Here is a 19,809-nt window from a genome sequence, read left to right as displayed (position 1 = left end):
GTACAGTTATGAGTCCTAGTGATAGAGATATATGTGTAGAATATCCAGGCTGTCTCCCAGGAAAAAGACTTATATTAAAGAACTGCAACCGGCACCAACCATCCTGCTGTGCAATAGATCGATGGTTGGAGGAATAAATTCATCTGTTAAACATGGAGAGAGGTGCAGGCTTTCAGAAGCTTGGGTAGCCACGTAGCCATGTTGGTACCCCATATTTCCTTACAGTGTCTATGCATCCCTTACAAATACATACCACAGGGATATGTTTCAGGTGTGAAGGACAGCTGTGGTGAATGTGCAGGTATTGTGCCTTTGCAACTAGTTGTCCTGCAAGAAATTTTGAGGTGCCCTACTGGACAGCTGACTGTCTAGAGAGGATCAGTAGGACAGTCCTGCAGGATGTAACAGGATTCTGACATGGGCTGCTTAATCCTTGTTGGTCTTATCCTGTACCACAATCTTGTTCTTGCATGTAGAGGTATTTTGAAATGAGAGATGAATCACTGTCTCATTACTTTTGTAACCAAGAAGTGAACAATCACAAAAATCTGGGACCAAATTCAATAATAATAATCTGTACCTGTTAATGTGCCAGCAAATGACACAGGTTCAAAAGAAATTATATTTACAGAAACATAACAGGAGAACAGGAGCAAATAGATCAAATTACAGTTCACTACACACTAAAAATACTGGGCTAAAATGGACCCACACAGGGTGCAGTGGGTAGAAAACCACCCAAGAGAATGGGCTGTTCCAATCCACTAATCCAACAGCAATGTAAATATAACACTGGTCCTGGGTAAAGTTATTCCAGTACTGTGTCTGTGCAATACTGATCTCATACTGGCTCATTATTTAACCCAGTGTTTTTTTTTAGTGTGTAGAGGAAAATGTATAATTGCATTCACTTCAGTCTCGGTTGGTTGATATTGAGCCTGCATGGGGAAAGCCACAGGTGTTTCATACACTAAAGAGCTGGATTCTTGAATTTCGTGAGAAAAAAAAATTAAGAAAAAACATTAAATATCAAGGAATGAGAAGGACGGAAATATACTCAACAATTAAGATTTCACTCACTGAAACTGATATTGCACCCAGCAGCAATTAGGAAATCTCCACAAATGTATGGTGTAATGTTTGATCCAGTGTGGCGTTATGGAGAGCTTTTAGCTCTGATGAACAAGTTGGAATGTATTTATCTCTCACACAATGAAAATTCAATGCTGTAACCTAATGTAAAGAAAGACTTGTTGATGCTCCAGATCTGCAGGACCATCAACTGCTGTGCGACAGCAGAAATGTTCATTCTTGACCTGGAAATAACAGTTTCAAAAAAACTCCCTAGCTCAACTTTCACTAGCTCTTTCCTGAGCTTTCAACTAAAGCACACAGCCTTCATCAGAGGGCAGATTTGTTCATTTCTCTGGGAGAAATGGTTCATTTGTCAACACATGACCGAAGGTGATAGCAGATGGTTGAATACTGGGAGGACTGTAGGCTCTGTCTCTGCTCAGAGATGCCCTCTGTGTTGGATGTGAATGTCCTCCTTGATCTTCCTCTGTGCATTCACATCACAATGTCCTGAATGCTGACAAGAAGCACGCTGATACTCCAGATTTGAACAGTGATTGCTTCAATTAGCATTCAAAAAATATACAAACTACACAGTGACTCTGAACAGTCCAATGAACTGGACAAAGCAGTCTGAGTCAGCAAAACAAAGTCCTCTTTTATCTCCTCTAGTACCTAAACATTTGTGATCATTAAGTATGCCTTTTTTGCATATATTCTTTATCTCGCATATCTAATCCTTTTAGACATGTTCTTAGTTTGTGCTATAATTGACATATTTGTATTCATTTGCCTCTTACCCATAGAGTTGGCTCATTAGGAAGAGTCTTTTTAAGAGAGAATGATAAAGAGTGGAGGCAAAGAAAAGCCAGAAAAATTAAAATCTTGATTTTTTTTAAATTCTATCTTAACCACTGTTACCACCACCACTGAATTTAGCAGTGAAATGTTGATGTTCTGACTAGAGCTTAATGAATCTGAGAAATTTGAATATAGATTTTATAAAGATTCAAAATGATTTAGAAGAACTGAGGCAGACTAATTGTATGTACACATTTCTTATTACTGATAAGTTCAACATACTCGATGTAACTTCAAAATTCAATATATATATATACACACGCTACCAATCTAAAAGTTTGGACACACCTTCTCATTGTGTTTTTTCTTTATTTTTATTACTTTCTACGTTGTAGATTCATAATGAAGAACTCTGAAGGAACACATATGGAATTATGTAGTAAATAAAAAAGGGTTAAACAAACCAGAATATGTTTTATATGTTAGATTCTGCATTTTAATTCTGCAGACACGATTCATGTTAATTTAAACTAAACTAAATAATAAACTAATTAAAATGAGTATTGATGCATTTATGAATTTACATAGAAGGTAAATCTGACTTTTTAACACTTGCTGCTCAGAGTCATCAGCTGTAGAATCACACTAGGAACAGCGCTGATTATCTTTTTTTTAATTTTTTGTATAAAGTAAGAGTGAAGAAAGTTCCTGGTAACTAAAACCGTGTGAGCTCTCGTTTAGAAACAGCTCGCCCTGGATTTTGAACGCAGCCCAGTTGGTCCGCTGCCACTTCACCCCGACGTCATTTCCGTTACACAACCTTCTCCGAGTTTTGTCCAAGATGGCGTCAACGCAGTTAACAGATGAGGAGCTTTTCTCCGAATTAAAGCGCTTTGGTTTCACTCCAGGCCCGGTAACCGAAAACACCCGTCCGGTATATTTGAAGAAACTGAAGAAGTTTCGCGAAGAGCAACAGCAGCGGGGCTCCAGGCCGGGTAAAACCCGAAGCTGCGGGCCCATCAACAGCACCACTGGCGGCGGCAACACGGCGGGATCCAGGCCAGCCAGCCATGACGTCACGCACCTGAGCTCCAGCAGGAGACCGGGCCGGAAGTCCTCCGTCCTCGGCTTCAGCTCTGACGAGTCTGACGCTGAAACTCCATTGAAAAGAAAGGGCCTCAATCACAGCGGCAGGACGGACCGAAGCCCTGGTTTTCAACCACAACCGAAGATCAGACCCATTACAACACCGAGTGTGGCCATCAAGAGTCAGTATGGCGCTACGAGTCCGCTGAATAGCAACAATTCTTCCCCGGATCCGGACGGACAGAGAAGTGTCTCGTTGGGCTGGGGAGTTCGTGCCAGATCCAGCCCTGGGGCGGAAGGGAGGGATTACGACGAATCGGGGGACGAGGACGATTATGAGGGGGGAACGGAGAAGAACTCTCGCTCTTTAAATGGTTGTGGGGCGTCTCATTTGAACACTAGCAAGTTAGCCGGGGATTACTCAGACTCGGACGAGGAGGAGGCTGGGGGTCATGGTGCCGGAGACCGACAGCGGGATAGGTTGCAGCCGAGACGGAGCCACCCGCAAGCCGCGTTCCCTTCCCACGTAGTCGGCCGAGGGTCTCAGACGGGAGGGGCAGCCAGGGAGGTTAGCCCGCCCGAGAGTCTAAACATGGTGGGGAGCCGGAGGGAGGAGGGGGAGGGAGACGAGGTAAAGAGAAGGGAATCGGACTCATCGGGAGGCTTGCAGAGCCACAACTTTACCAGGAAGCCCATCTACGTGTCCCTCTCCGAGAACCATGGAGGAGAGACCGGCAAAAACAACCACGTCGACGGGGATCACGGAGCCTCCAGAAGCAGCAGCTCCAGTAGGTTCAGCATCGGCTTGAGACCGCGCTTCTCCAACTACAGCAGCCTGTCCCAGACCTACAGGGGCAACCACTCCAACCACGCTCCCAACCACTCATACAGCCAGGCACTGCTGAAGCAGAAGGTGGCTGTCCCGGAGGATGAGCTGCTCCAGCAGTTCAAAAGGGAGGAGGTGGCCTCGTCTGGCAGCTTTAGCGCTCACTACCTGTCCATGTTCCTGCTCACTGCAGCCTGCCTCTTCTTTCTGCTGCTGGGCCTCATGTATCTGAGGATGAGGGGCTCTGGATCCTCTGAGGTGGATGGAGTCAGTAAGTATCAGACCAGATGTGCTATTGAAGCTTTTGATTATGTAGCCCCATAGAGTGTAAAACATGCCCACTGCCATTTTAAATACAATGTTTGGCAGCATTTTATCCCCAGGTTGCTTGGTGGTGGGTTTTTGTTGGTATTTTTGTGTATTTATTCTTTGTTCCAAAAATGTGGCACCCCCTCTATAGTGACTGTTTGACAGTAATTGAGAAAGTGCAAAAAACACATTTATTCTTTTCTGTCTTCCATGCTTAGGGAGCTATACAGTGTTTTTGTTTTCCTGCACACATGCTAAAACAGTTGCTCAACAGACTATTTCATATAGCTATGAACTGTCACCACTGCGACCAAGCAGAGCTCAGACATCCCCTGAATTTATCAGTTTCAGCACAGACAGATAGAAAAAAAAAAAAAACACTGCAGACTTGCTTATCAGCTCATACTGCTTGTGTTCACTGGCGAGACATCAGCCTGATTATTGAGGCAGTTGGCTTTGCTAAGGACAGACTGAACAAAGTAGTGTCCACACACTGTTCTCCAGACTCACGACAATGTCTTGTCAACAAATGCAAACCACAGATCAGTGCGCTCTGCACTGTCCTGTTTTCGATCTGTCCCTCCTGCAGGTACAGTCACTGGATTTACTTTGTAATATCCAGCTAGCCATCTGACAGGAACGTAATCCAACCCCTCTAAGAAATATTGGCGCAAACGTTGGTCCAATCCTGGCTCCGAGCAGACTCTAGATGGTTGTTTCTGACAGGCAGTGCCTCAGTGTTGGCCCAAACTTTCACTGGCCCTCCTTGATTTATGAAAGAATCCAAATGTCCAGACTTCCCTGCCCTGCTGGACTTAAAGGATGAATTCACAGGCAGTCCGTCACTGCCAGGGGTTGCCAAAATCTGCAATTCATCAAGTACAGAAAAATGATGATGCGCACATAACTAGAATAAAGATTAAGGTTCACATATTAATTCACATTTGGGTCGCAGTTCTTATCCTTTACAATTCTGAATGATTTCACAGATACCAAAAAATGTTGTGCATGCACACAAGGACGCCCCTCATGCACTCACGGGTGACGTGATACACATTCCTGCCCATGGTTTCACACTATTCTACCCATCCACAGGTGGCGTGCATGGGGAACACTACTAGAGAGTAAATATGGATGCACACCACAGTGCTGGTTTCAGACTTGGGAAAAAAATGGCATTTCAAATGGCAGTGAATGCAATCTGCACGTTTGTTAGATCTCAAGGATGCACAAAGTGAGGTTTGATGAGAAACAAATAACGTCAGCACCAACTGTGTTCATTTACAAAAAAAATCCACAGTTGTCCTAATATGAAAATAAACTCAGACTTGTTTTGAAAACCAAGAGAAAGTTCAGCAAATAACTACAGAATGTTGTCATGACAAATAATATATCATAAAAAGTATTGATTTGTCTGTTTTGGGGGGTGATCATGAATCATTTAAATGCCCTAAATCATGTAATGAGATCCTGATGTGCCAGAGGACAAATATTGTTATTGGTGAAACCTTTTAAATAACCAATGTAACTGTCTGTGAAGATTGTTAGTCATCCAGGTCAACCCTCCCTGGATAACCTATTCAACTATACTCAGTTTCGCCCTAGATCACAAGAGGACAGAGTTTCCCATTTATGGAAAGTATTGTCTAGCTGTGCACCACGTAATTACAGTTTTATTTTAAGTTCTCTTAGAAACTTGTACAGCCAGGCAGTGCAGTGGAGGTGAGAGGAATTTCCATTGTGGCAGAAATATAAAAAAAACCACACAGTCTCTAAATGTATGGCATCTGTGCAGTATTCTCAGTGTGTATGTTCTAGTGTTTGTAGATCTGGGTGTGATGCATGTTTGTTTGTGCAGTTTCCAAGACAGATTTCTTCTAAGGGAAACAAAGGCTAGTCTAATCTCATTTAAAGCATGAGTATGGATTTCAACACCTCTCCAACACAGTGTCAGCAGTTCAAAAATGCACATTTCCAAAGAATCTACATGACTGTCCGGTTGCTTTACATTACACAGAGATTCCTGTTTTCACGGTCGCTTGGTGTATAATCAGTAGTGTTATTCTTCACTGAGTTGTGAGTCCGTCACGACAGTGTTTGTTCATCACTTTAAAATTTTGTGATTCTACATTTTTCTCGAATAGTTAGTATGTCAATAAGTGGGCTTTGCAGGGAAAGTGGGGATTAAATTTCCCATCTGAGTGTTAACAGCATCACACCGGTGTAAAAATACATTTAAGCTTTAAAAAAAGTTCCTCTGTACTGTATAATTCAGTTTACAGTACTTTGTTACTGTGATTATGGTCAATGTAGTGAACTGGCAGTGCTCCAGCTGCCTGGCTGATGTGGTGAGGTTTCAGGGCTTGAGTTTCATGTGCACTGACTCATGTGTTATGTGATGTCTGAACTTCACTCACATTCCACAGTCTCCAAGCACGCCGTCTTATTGTAAAAGACCAAGTTTTTCCTTCTAATCAAACTTGTGCCTTTTGCATGGCGCTGGTTTACCGTGGGGGTTTTAGCGAGCGTGTCTGTCTCCTGACTGTATCTCTTTCTCCTTTGTTGCAGTTAAGAGTCACCCTTTTGGCAGCGAGTTTGACTCCACTTATGTAAGTAGATATTTTTCTCTGACCCCGTCTTTTTAGTTCTGCGTGCAGCAAAGTTCTGTCGTAAAGTTTTTGTTCAATATATAGAGCACAGGAAGTGCAATTTGTCCACTTAAGATGAAATGAGATTGGAAATGATGGCTGTGAGCAGTGAACACAGCTGAAGTGCTGCATGGTGATGAATTGCTCTCCCGGCTGCACTGAGGTGCAGATGCAGTGCAACCCTTCAACCTTCTGCTCTTTGTTGGGAGGTGTACATTGCCTTGAAAACTAGAGGGTACCAATTGTCTTGCTAGAAGATGTTCAAAATATTCTGCCCACCCCAGGGTAAAGTAAAGCTTGAGGTTGTGAAAACAGTTTACCTAAACTGCTACCAATAACACCCACTAGGATCTAAAGTCATTTCAGGAGTTCACTAAATCCTGGGGTCTAGCTTGTTGAGATGTCCCGAGCCAGTCTGGGAATATTTTAACGGATCTGTATTGGCTACAGTAAAGCTGATCAAACTCCTATCCTTTCCTTACTGTACTCTGCTTCAGAGCTGCACCCCTACACCACAGCTGGCTCTACAGTGCAGTGTTTCACTGCCTTTGCACCTGAAAATTAGAGTGTGTAACTGTAAAAAATGATTTGCCACACAGGTTGGAAAAATTCACTAAGATCACTCAGATGTTAATTATCTTTAGCAAAAGGAGTGTAGAAAATAGTCGAGTAACAGCTTCTCCACTTTCACCAGTGAAAATGAGAAACGCTGCCAGTGACAGATCATATCAGCTGTCACTGATTGTTCATTCTTTGAGTAAGCTGATAACAGGCCATAGACTTGTCTGTTGCTTGGCTAAATTACTCGCTACAGTCAGTGTCTGTAATAGATTTGGTCATTTGTGATGGAAGCTCCACCAACATGACTGTTTAACTGTGAGTGGAAGAGTGTTTTTGTAGCTCCACAAATCCACAAACAGCAGTAAGTCTTCTCTCTATCAGATCACATCAAGTCAGTGTCCGAGTCATGTTCTCCCTGTTCAACTTTCATTCATATCGAGTCAAATATATAATTTAAACCTATAAACTAAGTATTTCTCAACTCAGACGTCTGTATTGTGATCAAGTTGCTAGAAAAACCAGGTGTGTCAGATTCAGGATCAGCAGGATACCTGATGTTAAAGGACTCTGATTGGGTCCAGAAACCCTGATCGGGCTTCAGACTTTTTTTTTTCAACTATCAGGGTGTCATCAGCCGGGTCTACAAATGAACTAATGATTAAATGCAGTTCTGTTGGTAGAGTCTGTCCTCTAAGTATTTGCTGTTTGCAGAACAAGCCGGAGAAGGACCTGATCCTAAAGCTGCTGCTCAATCTACACAACCACCTGGCCCATATCGCAGGTAGCTATTTACACTGTGCACTGCACTCTGTGTCCACTGACTGTGCAAAGAGACACGTTTCTGTTGGTACAGATTGTTGCTCTGTTCATACAGTTACAGTTAGTACAGTTATGCAGTGATTCTGTTACTTTCATTGATAATGTTCATGAGCTCAACTCTGTCACTGCACATGTTGTGTCTTTGTTAAGCTGCTGGTACGTTTGGTCAAACTATCAATATGCATTCATTGATTTTCACTGGCATTCAGATGAAACTGCCCGTCAGGCCAGAGGGGTCAGCTAATGTAGTTTAAGCTAAGCAGCTGTCAGATATGAGGTCGGGTGAAGCTGTTGAGCATCTGCTCTTTGCTTGAGTGAGAGAAGGCAATTTAAAGGTATGTTACATCACCAGAGACAGATGTAGCTAGATGCAGATGTCAGAGGGCCCTCCACCTTTATGACGACACAAGCTGATAGCCAACGCAGGAAAAAATGATAGGTCAGATATCATTCAACAGGAATACTGGGTTTCCTTTGGAAAACGGACCAAGTATTTGGCACATTTTACTGAATACTGATAACACACACAAGGTCCAGACAATACAGGAAGTGTTTAAAATGTTCTCATTAGACAGACATGATGAACACATTGCTGTTCAGAAAAGGTTGTGACGTTCTTAAACGTAAATAGAAGCTCATCGCAATCATTTACAAAATGAACTCTGTTTACCGACAACAGTTTTACTAAGTGTGTCTGAGTCATGTGTTCACAAAGTGGTGAACCTCACTCCATCCTTGCTTGTGAATGACTGATACTACTCACCTGTTACCAATCAACCTGTTTACCTTTGGAATGATCCAAACAGAATCCAGCAGCTTGTTGCACAGTTTGAATGAGCCTGTCCGTCTCCACCAGTGACGGGTTGATATTGTGGTTGCAGGTCAGCACGACTGTGGAGACCAGCAGCATCCGAACAGGAGTCTGTCCATGGCCGAGGCCTCCGCGTATTTACTGGTATGTCCACACGTTAACATAACTGCCTGTTCAACAAAACCTGAGACCGGGTCTGTCAGCTTCATTACTGAATCTTTCCAACAAGCAGCGATTTCAGACCACCTGACAACGTTTGTGGTTCAAAAAGGCCAGAAAATTCTTTGAATTGACGTATCAGACAGGGTAACTTGGGACCTTGATACGTTCATGTTCAAGTAGTGTGCATTTTCCTGTTTCTCTTGGATTAGATGTTGTGAGTCCGGTCTGAAAGCAGGATATGAGAGTGATGCTGAATCAGAGTGGGGAGCAGAAGGGGAGTGTGTTTCATTTTTCTGGAGGGTGGAGCAGCTTTTTAAAGTAGTAAACTTTGGTTTTAACTCTCGCCCGAAGTCTTTTATCCCAGAGGGAGATTTGATTTCATAGCCAATGCATATTCCACACAGAAACACACAGCAACACACTGACATACACAACACATGAAAAACACACCTGGTCACATGTACACATATACATCCACGCCCCTGACTGTGTCCCAGTCCAGACCTGTATGCGCACAGATTAGTCTAGATCAATACAACAGTGTCGAGTTCAGCCAGGCAGTTTGTTCAGGTCTGCTAGGGCAGAAGGGATAACACTCCCATCAAAGAGAGCTCTTCTCCATTTTAAAGTCCTGTATCTATGACTGTCTGGTGCTGAAGCGTGGATTGATGTTGCTGCTGGACATCACGCCCACCTGAATTAGACAACTTGCCAGTTACTTTTCTTTTTTTTTATTAGTGCTAGACAAGTTATCAGAAGCAAGACAGACAGAGATGATTAGCGATGTTCCTCTCATCAGTGCCATGTGTCTTTTGCTCAGGCTCAGAATCAGGAGTTTCAAGACTTCATTCATACTTCTCTGGAGTGGATCATCCGGACAGGCCAGGATGTTGGGATAAGGTAATGCATGACATGTACCCATGGTGATCACAAGCCTTGCACGTGACATCTGTACTCACTGTGAGTGTGTGTGTGTGTTGCAGGCTGACTGGGCAGGTCGCTGATGATCCAGTGACCGACGTGTCTGAGATATCTCGGATGGAGTCCACACATCCCAACATGCCCTTCACGTGCCGCTTCCGCCGAGCTTTCCTCACCGTCATCAGCAGAGTCTTTCTCATCGCAGTCGGTGAGCGGCACCACAGAAACACCAGCAGGCCCGAAACACGTGCAGTGTACATCACATTTAATTAACGTGTTCCCAAAGCCCAGTGATTGATTACTGCAGCCTGCTTACAGTCGCACTGCCAGTGCCACTGATGAGGACCGAACAGTTCAAAAGAACACATCAGAGATGAGAACTGCTACGATGTCAACCATGTTTTCCTTTAGAGATTTCTTTCATTTTCTCCATCAAGAGAAAATAACACACAAAGAACGGACCAAAAAGGGACTGAGCTGTGCTTGTCTGTTAAAGTATTGGTAAAGCAATAATTATAAAGCGTGATAATCCATCCATCCATCCACTAAACAATGTGTCCTGATCAGGGTCACGCTCGAATCCATCAGAGGAGGAATAAGTTGAGATAGCAGCTAATGCAGACAGGGCAGTAGTAACAGTCGATAGTAACATAGACACAATAGTGGTCAATGATTATTTCAAGAAATGGAGAAAATAAAAGTCACCAAAGCCAGAAATGTTCCAATCCTACACTAAAGGGCTGTAAGGAAAAAACATGATTAATCACTAACACACCTGTTGATTAAGGTGCTATGTTAAAATTCGCATCCTTATTTGGTCACAGTTGACAGCAGACGTGGTGTTCTTCAGCTGTGTCTGAACCTGTGAACCCTGTTTGTGCTCCTGCAGTGGTAGGCTGTGTGTGGAGTGTGGTCTGCTACATGAAGTACCGCTGGAGGAGAGAAGAGGAGGAGACCAGGGAGATGTACGACATGGTGGAGAGGATTATCGGTAAGGACCCAGTTATCTCTCATCTGTGTGAGTCCAGTCCTCAATGGGGTTGCAAAATTCCCGGATCAACCAATTAAATGGAATGTAGTGGGAATAAAATGGAATTATGTGGCTTATTTGCTCAGGTTGTTTGCCATTTGAAGAAAGAAACAAACCTATTGTATTCTAAGCAGACATAATTGTAAACCCTTCTAATAGAAGTGAAAAAAATCAACTAATTAGTTGACACATGATACATTCAATGTGAAATGAGCTATATGGTGAGTCAAACTTAGGGTTTAAAGTGAACAACTAATTTATAAATGATATATTTTACAAGAAGGAGTGATTGGAAATAGATTAATGAGGCTACTATCTGCTGGATAAGTGAAATATCATAAATATATTCAGTCCAGTGATGTAATCTGTGCATGCAGCGGGTTGGAAGATTAGTGAATAAAAGTCTCTCACCCAAATCTAAAAGCAAACCACAAGTAGTGCAGCCCATCACTTCAGCAGGCATGTGACTGGCAAAGGACATCAACGTTGCATCCAAGGCAAAATTTGGTGTTCCTGCCTAGTTTCTGTTGCTATGCCTGTCAAGTTTACAGTGATCGCTAATGGTGACAGATTCACCATTGAAATTTGCAGTAATTTTTGCAGTAACACTAGGTCTTTGATTCCTCACAGAAGGAAATGTCTCCTTCTCATTTCTAACTGACGACCATGGAGTTCAGCTTCTAATGTGATTGCTTTCATGAGGAGATTTTATAAGCGTAGCTAACTTACTGCTAGTGTAGTTAGCTAATGCTAAAGCTTCAAGTCTGTGAGTTGGTCTTGAGCCGACGTTTCCATTTGGCACACTGCAAAACGAGAACCCTGAAGAATGGTTTTAAATATATGAACAATATAACACTGAGACTGATGTCCCAGGCATAATGTCAGCATCCTCACAGTGGTTGATCCATCCAAGCTAATTCTCCCGTAGCATGGTTAACAAAATACCAAAATGTAGTCTAATTAAAATATGATTTGATCTAACATGGCTTGGATTGTTTGGATGCTTACTATAGAAGAAAAATGCACTTGGGCGAGCAGTACAGTCGTCAGATTTAGGTCATTGTTGTTCACAATGAGCTTCACTTTTACAAGAGAGAAGGATTTGATAATATGTGCACAAGCCATGACTTTGGCAAATGTAGTGGTATCTAACGCATGTTTGGCTGGAGTTGCTGGAGCACACCCGAAACAAACAGAGAGCAGGACTGAGCTGCTGTCATTACTCGTATATCACACAACAGGTACTTTTCTAATGTAACCTGTAACCCAACAAAGTCATGTAAAAAGCTAAAGACATGCCCAATGCTTTTAGACGTGATGCTCGGTTTCTGCTGTGGGGAGTAAGCGAGTCAGCCCAACATGCTAACATTTGCAACTTGCATGAGAGCAGACAAAGTTAAATCCATCCCTCGCATGTTTGCTCTTACGATTTAGGTTTTTGAAACGTGACAAAAAAGACGCCAGAGTATCGCTCTTGTTCGCCTCTATCATGTACACCACATCAACACGTAGAGAAATGCAAAGTTTGACAGGCCTGCCAGTTACAGTTACTAAACTATGATTGGACAGTTGCTGTTGAGAGGAGGGGTTTAGCAAAGGGTCAGTTTTGGATAGATCCTACCTTGATGGATGTATGTGCATTAGGTTTGCTGTACCCATAAGGTAGCCGCAATGACAAATTACTCCAGTGAACAGCAGTAGCCAATGTGTATACACACACAAACACATAGACCTGTTTGCATTCAAATTATGGTATGGTCTCCTAGAAATAATGAAAACTGCCAACCACAATAGCAATGTGGCTTTGATTCACACCACACAAGCAAACACATAAACCCTCACATCACAAAGAGAAGATGTGCTGTCTTACACACACGCCTTGCAGAACTCTTACACAGACCAGTTCTTGATTCTACCTGTACCATGAGAAGACAATCAGCGCCATACCATAATGCTTCCACCTCTGAACTTGTCTGTAGCTCCTTGGCTGTTGGACATCTGACTGTCTTTCTCACTGCCGGGTTGGAAATCTCCTGTGTGTGCTTGGTTGATGATGGATTGATGTTCCTTCCACCTGTAGATATCGGCCCCAGTGGTGCTTATAGGAACATTAAGAGTTTAGAAATCTGTCTAAACCTGTCTCATGTTGTTGCAAAGGTTTTGGAAGGCTTTTTGCCACTAACCATCATGAGATGTTTCATGCATGGCAGCTAACAAATGATCTGTTTACTTGCATTCAGAGATGGGTACATGCCAACATGCACATGCAAGCCAGGTGATGCTCATTAGGACAAGTAATTAGTGGAATTAGCTGTTTTCCTGTGTCATTTCACATTTTATCCTTGTGCTTCAATCCTTTTTTCCTCCTAAATGTGTTGTTTTCAGATGTGTTGAGGAGCCACAGTGAGGCTTGCCAAGAGAACCAGGACCTGCAGCCCTACCTGCCCATTCCTCATGTCAGAGACTCCCTGGTTCAGCCTCAGGACCGGTCAGTACACGTGACGCTGCCATGCAACTGCACATGGCTGCATTCATGTTGCAAGTGTCGCAGAAACGTTCCTCAGTCAGATTTCTGTTGTTTTTTTGTGGAGAATTTAGAATTTAGCAATTGAGGAAGACGTGTCTGATGTTTTACAGGAAGAAAATGAAGAAGATTTGGGAGAAGGCTGTGAACTTCCTCTCTGCCAACGAGTCAAGGATTCGAACAGAGACTCAGAGAATTGGTGGAGCGGACTTCCTGGTCTGGAGGTGGATCCAGCCTTCTCTCAGTTGTGACAAGCTCTCCTTGATGCCCTCCAAAGTCTGGCAGGGAAAAGGTAAGAGAGTATTCATTCAAATTGTAGCAATGACTCTGTCAGAAACTCGTCAGAAACCTGAAAAAGCCAGGTATCGTGGGTAAACAGACACAACTGAGAGGCAACAGCACATCATCACTGCTCCTCCAAACTTCCTGGCAATAAATGTCCAGTATGCCGCGTGCAGTGACCCAAGCATGACCCCCCCCAAACTCTCTATATGTGTGGGAGTGTGAACCAAAAGAAGCAAAGTCAACTTATTCAGTGTTGTTCAGATCCAGGAGAACAGACTCCCTCACTATGATTCCACCTTACCTGCCAGCTGACACATTAACTGGACTGTTCTGAAGCAGCTGTGTGACATTGAGATTTTCTCTCTTCAGCTTTCCCTCTAGACCGGAGGAACTCACCTCCCAACAGCCTGACTCCGTGTCTGAAGATCAGAAACATGTTTGATCCAGTCATGTGAGTACCTCTCTGCTGCCTGTTCCGTGCACCGTCAGGGAATACCAGATCGAGTCCTTTTTCTCGCCTGATTTGACTTCCTGCTTCTAACCTCTTTGTATTTGTGTTTTCAGGGAGGTTGGGGAGAACTGGGATCTAGCCATCCACGAGGCCATCCTGGAGAAGTGCATCGACAATGACGGCATCGTCCACATCGCTGTTGACAAGAACTCACGAGAGGTATGCCCGCTCTCAGTGAGCATTAAGCAAACGTCCGTGTCACACCTCCATGCTGTTAGCTGCAGTGATGCTTCCTGCTCTCTCCACAGGGCTGCGTCTATGTGAAGTGTCTCTCTGCAGAGCACTCAGGGAAAGCCTTCAAGGCACTTCATGGCTCCTGGTTTGATGGTAAATGACACACTCGACACTTTTGTTTAGAGCACAACAGCACTTATAGAAGAAAATGAAACAAGGGACTGTGTTTTTGTTGGTGTGTTGCTACAAGTACAGAGGAGATGATGATATATGATCCAGGAAGTCCAGTTGGAATGATTCCTCCATGAGATTTGAAGGCTCAGTCACAAAAACAGTGAGCAACAGTTTATAATGCCATGACACAGGCGGGTGGGCCATTTTTTTTTCTCAATAACAGTTATTCATTAACAACAATACTTCCACTTTTAATTAAATGACATTGCTGTGCAGTATTTAGGCATAGATTAAATCATTTGTTGCTAAGTTGATGAGGGGCTGCCACATCGTGTATTTCCATTGATTTTCTTGCTGAACACAGTGACTCATATCGCAGAATAAAATCAAATTCAGCATTTTTCATCCAAAGCCAGAACTCTGCTACGCCATGTTTCAAACCTAATTATGACTGACAACTACCAGGTCTTTTTTTCCTCCCTTTCCTCTGCTGAAAACATCCAAAGTTGATTAATTTTCACGTTTTCTTGGGTCTTAGTGCTCTCAGCTCACTCACAATCTGACGCACAATATTTTAAAAGTCACTGGATTTTGAAATGTATTTTTTTAGTCGTTCCTGAGCAATTTTTTGTAATTTTTTAAGCTTGACACCATTATGTTTGAGTAATTTCATGTGGTCTGCAGGCAGCAGAAAGGCAGAATTATGCCTCCCAACACATCGAAAGTTTAGATCATGGGGTGAGGAGCCTGCTGACATAGAGCGAGATACAGTCAATCATACAAATGGAGAGAACAGAAAGCACTTTCAGCAAGTCTGTGCTTGAAGTCATTTATGATGTTGCACTTGGCTGTTTCAAGGATGGAGGTTTGCTTAACAGGTTGCGTCGTTACGAGTGTTGAGACCAAATCTCTGAAGTTTGGTTGTTCATACAAGAAGTGAGAAAGGCCTGCTTTTAGTTTGAAGTGTTGCATCAGAAACAGCAAAATATGTGAAAAACACATAAAAAAAATTCTAAAGTCAGTCAGGAAGTTGCAGCTTGGTTACAAATGGGTCTTCCAAATGGACAGTGACCCCATGCAGACTCCCAAAGTTGTGGCAGAATGACTTCAGGACAATACAGCCAAGGTGTTTGAGTGTCCCTCAAAAAGCCGAGACCTCAGTCCAACGGTAGAGTCTACAAACCTGACGAGTTACAGCAGCTCTGTCAGGGGGAATGAGCCAACTTCCAGTAACTTGTGAGAATCTTCTGAAAGACCAACTTAGATTGTTTAAAGACAATCCTACTGAGTACTAAGGGTATGTAAACATCTGACCTTCTGGGAATGTGAGGAAAGAAATAAGAGCTGAAATAAATCATCATCTCCACTATAGTTCACACTTCACCTTCTTAAAATAAAGCAGTGATCTTAACTGATGTAAACAGGGAGTGTTTACCAGGATTAAATGTCAGGAGTTGTAAAAAATTAAGTTTAAATGTATTTGGCTATGATGTATTTAAACATACAACTCTAAGATATAAAACAAGATAAAAGTAATTGAAATAGTTACGTCAAATACCATGAGTTAAGAAGAGAGCTGCAAGATAAATGTGAGTCTTTGGAAGAACACAACTCTTCACTGTAAGCACACAGAGTTTGGAAGGCCTCGTTCATGCTGACATCACCGCTCAGAGCTTTGGTGTCTCGTGTTCTGTGGTCAAGTCTTCAGACTCGTAGATGATCAAACTGGACTGTCTGGATTGTGTTTCAGCTTCTGGATTTTAGCAACACACCAACACAGCTCCTTGTGTTATCTCAACAAAGAGCCGAACTCTGGCCTCGGGGGAAACTGTAAACTCTAACGTGATGTATTGACGAGCACAGTTGTGATTGGTCGGTGACTGGCTCCTGCCTCCTGCCTTTGCTTTGACAGGTAAGCTGGTGACCGTGAAGTATCTGCGTTTGGACCGATACCACCAGCGCTTCCCGCAGGCCCAGGGCTGCAGCACGCCCCTGAAGGCCTCCAGCCCCCACCTGAACACCACAAGCACCATGAACACTACGTCTCGCCTGCAGCACCGCGGCTCAGCCAACTGCTCGGGCTTCTCATGAGATCAGCATTAGCAATAGATTCAGCATTGTCGTCTGCGCCCTCCTAGCATGACAGCACCAGGCTGCTGCTGCGCCCTCACTGCTTTATAACGGGGAAGACTTCAGTCTGTGTCATTGGAGAGCTTTTTTTTTTCTCGTTTGTTTTTCTTTTTTCAACACAGGATCTTTGCAAGAGAAGCTGTTCAGCGGTGCAGTGTTTGTTTTCTGTAATCTTTGTATTAGACATGTCATGGATTTAACAAGGAAGCAAAGTTCTTCTGGAATATTTAAGATGTGTGCAGAGACTCTAACCCTCCCTCCTTCTCTTCCACAGTCTAACTGATGCCATGATGGAGTTCATTTGGGCACTGTATGGAAATGGCTGCATGTATCAGAGTATGCCTCTATGTAAGCTTTCAATACAACACAGTGTGGGTGTTAATTTCCTGAAGATGTTCAGTGTACTCCTTGTTACTCTTCTTCTTCTTATTATTATTTAGTCAAGTGAGGAAGGCATGAACAGACTTGTAGAGGCTGTGCTGTAAATACATGTGAATGGTGGCACAAGCTTTATCACGTCCTCTGTATTAAAAGCAAACCATAAGCTCACATTTTCTTGCTGCTCACTTACCACAGCAGAGCACATCCACAACCGGAGGCAAACACTCCCTGAGATGCGTTCTGTTGTAGCCTCGCGGGCGGTGTTTGCCCCTGGTTCAGCTGATAGAACAGGGCGACAGGATGTTGACTCAGCCACTGTGTTTGTTGTTTGCTCCCTGTATTCCATGTATGGCCTTTTCTTTCCCTTTGTCCTCGATTTTGTTATAGCATACAGCAGTGCTCCCGAACTCTTCACTCTTGAGCGATATAACAGAATCAGGGAGTGTACCTTTAACAGTCACCTGCAGCTTTCCTCTCCAGATATAACCCAATATATTCCCAAGTTATTGTTATTAGTTATTTTTATTATTTACCTTTTTCAAGTTGGGTCATTTTCACTGTTGGCGCATTCGCCTCATTGATTTGTATTTTCAAACCTGAACAAGTGGTGTGTGTTGTCAACGCTCTGTGCACGTGACCAAAAGACCAGAGGTGTTTCATGTCCAGTTCACAATCTGTGCTCATCTCACACAGATGGTTCCCGTCATGATGGAATCTGATGATGTCAGGACTGGTCTTTGATCATATCAGCCACTCTTTTTGTCACAAGGTGTCCTGTGGGGATGTTGACAATTTGTAAGACCCCCAACTATTCCAACCCCCGTAAGGAGACTGTATTGAATTTAAGGATTCCTGTTGCTTGTGTGTTGTTTTTTTTCAGAAAATGCTAAAAATCCAGGAGTTGCCAGACTTAATTTAATTTTTAATGCAGTGAATTGAAAGTTGGATTCAGTATTTGCAGTGTGAAATTGTACAAATGATGCACATTTCAAGTGTTCAAACCCTGCTGCAGCAGACAACCCAACTGTGCCTTAAATTTGTGCTTTTTTAAGACTGGCACTGCATTACTGGAGAATGTCCTGGATTTAAGAAATGTTGAAACAGTTGAAAGGGTGAGTAAGGCCTGCCATAGATGTAGTTTTGGTAGAGTTTGACATCTTCAAATTTGGTGTTTTGTAGCGGTTTCCTTTGATATTAAACCAAATGCTTCTCTCTATTTATTATTATTTTTAAGAATCAGCCGTGGTGTACTATTTTAATGTCACTAGACCTGTTACATACACCGATCAGCCACTACGTGAAAACGACTTGTGTCATACTGTGTCAGCCCCGCTCATTAAGCCTGACCCATCAAGGCGTGGACACAGGACCTCTGGGGGTTTCTCTGTACTGGCTGGCGGCGGATCCTTTCAGTCCTGTTGGTCGTGAGGCGAGGCCTCCATGGATCGGAGTTGTTCCGGCACGTCCCACAGAGACTTGATCGTATTGGGATCTGGGGACTTTGGGGGCCAGGTCGACACCTTGAACTCGTTGCAGCCATCAGGGAGTACCGTTGCCACGAGGGGGTGTGTTTGGTCTGCAACAGTGTTGGGTGGGGCATGCCTATCAAGGTGGCCTCCACATCAATGCCAAGACCCAAGGTTTCCCTGCATTGTAACGATGTCATTCACTTCACCTGTCAGTGGTTTGAATGTTGTGGCTGATCGGTTTGTGTCATATATATATTGTTTTTTTTTTCATCAAGACATCGAGTCATCTACCTTATATCCGCTTCCAAACAATGTCAGGATGTGTAAATCAAAATAAAGTGAACACTTTCATAAATAAGCCAGTTGATAGTGCATCACTGCAATCTATTTTTGTATGTCTCCAGCAGAATTGTGCACCTGCAGCGTCTCAGCCCACACTGACTGTAATGAGGCTGCATGTAAATGTTGGTTTGATGTGACGGCACCTCTCCAGGCTTGTGCTCCACCTCTACATGCATCCTTCTGGATGCATTCTTTTCCTCTGATGTATTTTATGTAAACACTGTACATTGATATAACTGTAATATGTACTATTATATGCAGCTTTATTTCCATTGCGTTGTATGTTTGGAGTTACCAGTATCCCTAACCTGCTAGCCAGAGGGGGGAGGTGAACGATACTACAGACATTTAAAAAGATACAGATGTTTTAATGTAATTTGTCAATTGTACAAACAGCTAAAATTAAAGGTTTATTAGGGGTTTTTAAACTGTGTCATGCTTTTCTGTCATTTGCACACATGGGGCAGAACCATCTGAAGTCTTCTCTTTGTTTCTTTTCAGCTTTTCATCTGTGTTGAGGCTCTTGCAGTTTTTTTTAAAATGAAATCCATCAATGATTTGTCTTCATTTTTAAGTAATAGGTGTTAAAGTCCTAAATACCTTCCATTCAGTGTCTTAAATGCCTTGAACAGTCCATCAAGCTCCGGGTTTAGTTCCTTCACCTCATTAAAGCTTCGCCTTTTCATGACTCACTGTGATATTTTGTTGTATTCTAGTCAGACAAACTCCCGTTTATACACTCTGATTGATTCACTGAGGCAGCATTGCTCG

General features: G+C 43.1%; 1 protein-coding gene across 1 annotated transcript; it reads left to right on the top strand.

Annotated features, from left to right (window-relative positions):
• Nucleotides 1-2,701: 2,701 nt before the first annotated feature.
• On the top strand, nt 2,702-19,618 carry lemd3 (LEM domain containing 3). The gene is made up of 13 exons (XM_041964374.1): nt 2,702-4,058; nt 6,665-6,705; nt 8,017-8,086; nt 9,006-9,079; nt 9,918-9,997; nt 10,081-10,226; nt 10,908-11,009; nt 13,434-13,536; nt 13,686-13,864; nt 14,227-14,308; nt 14,422-14,527; nt 14,617-14,695; nt 16,629-19,618. The coding sequence occupies exons 1-13, from the start codon at nt 2,717-2,719 to the stop codon at nt 16,805-16,807; spliced, it is 2,583 nt and encodes an 860-aa protein (XP_041820308.1). The 5' UTR covers nt 2,702-2,716; the 3' UTR covers nt 16,808-19,618.
• Nucleotides 19,619-19,809: the final 191 nt, after the last annotated feature.

Source organism: Chelmon rostratus, chromosome 22, assembly GCF_017976325.1.
Source record: "Chelmon rostratus isolate fCheRos1 chromosome 22, fCheRos1.pri, whole genome shotgun sequence".
In the NCBI taxonomy this organism is placed as follows: domain Eukaryota; kingdom Metazoa; phylum Chordata; class Actinopteri; order Chaetodontiformes; family Chaetodontidae; genus Chelmon; species Chelmon rostratus.
The sequence above is the reverse complement of the archived record's forward strand: the minus strand, read 5'-3'. Positions and strand labels throughout refer to the sequence as shown.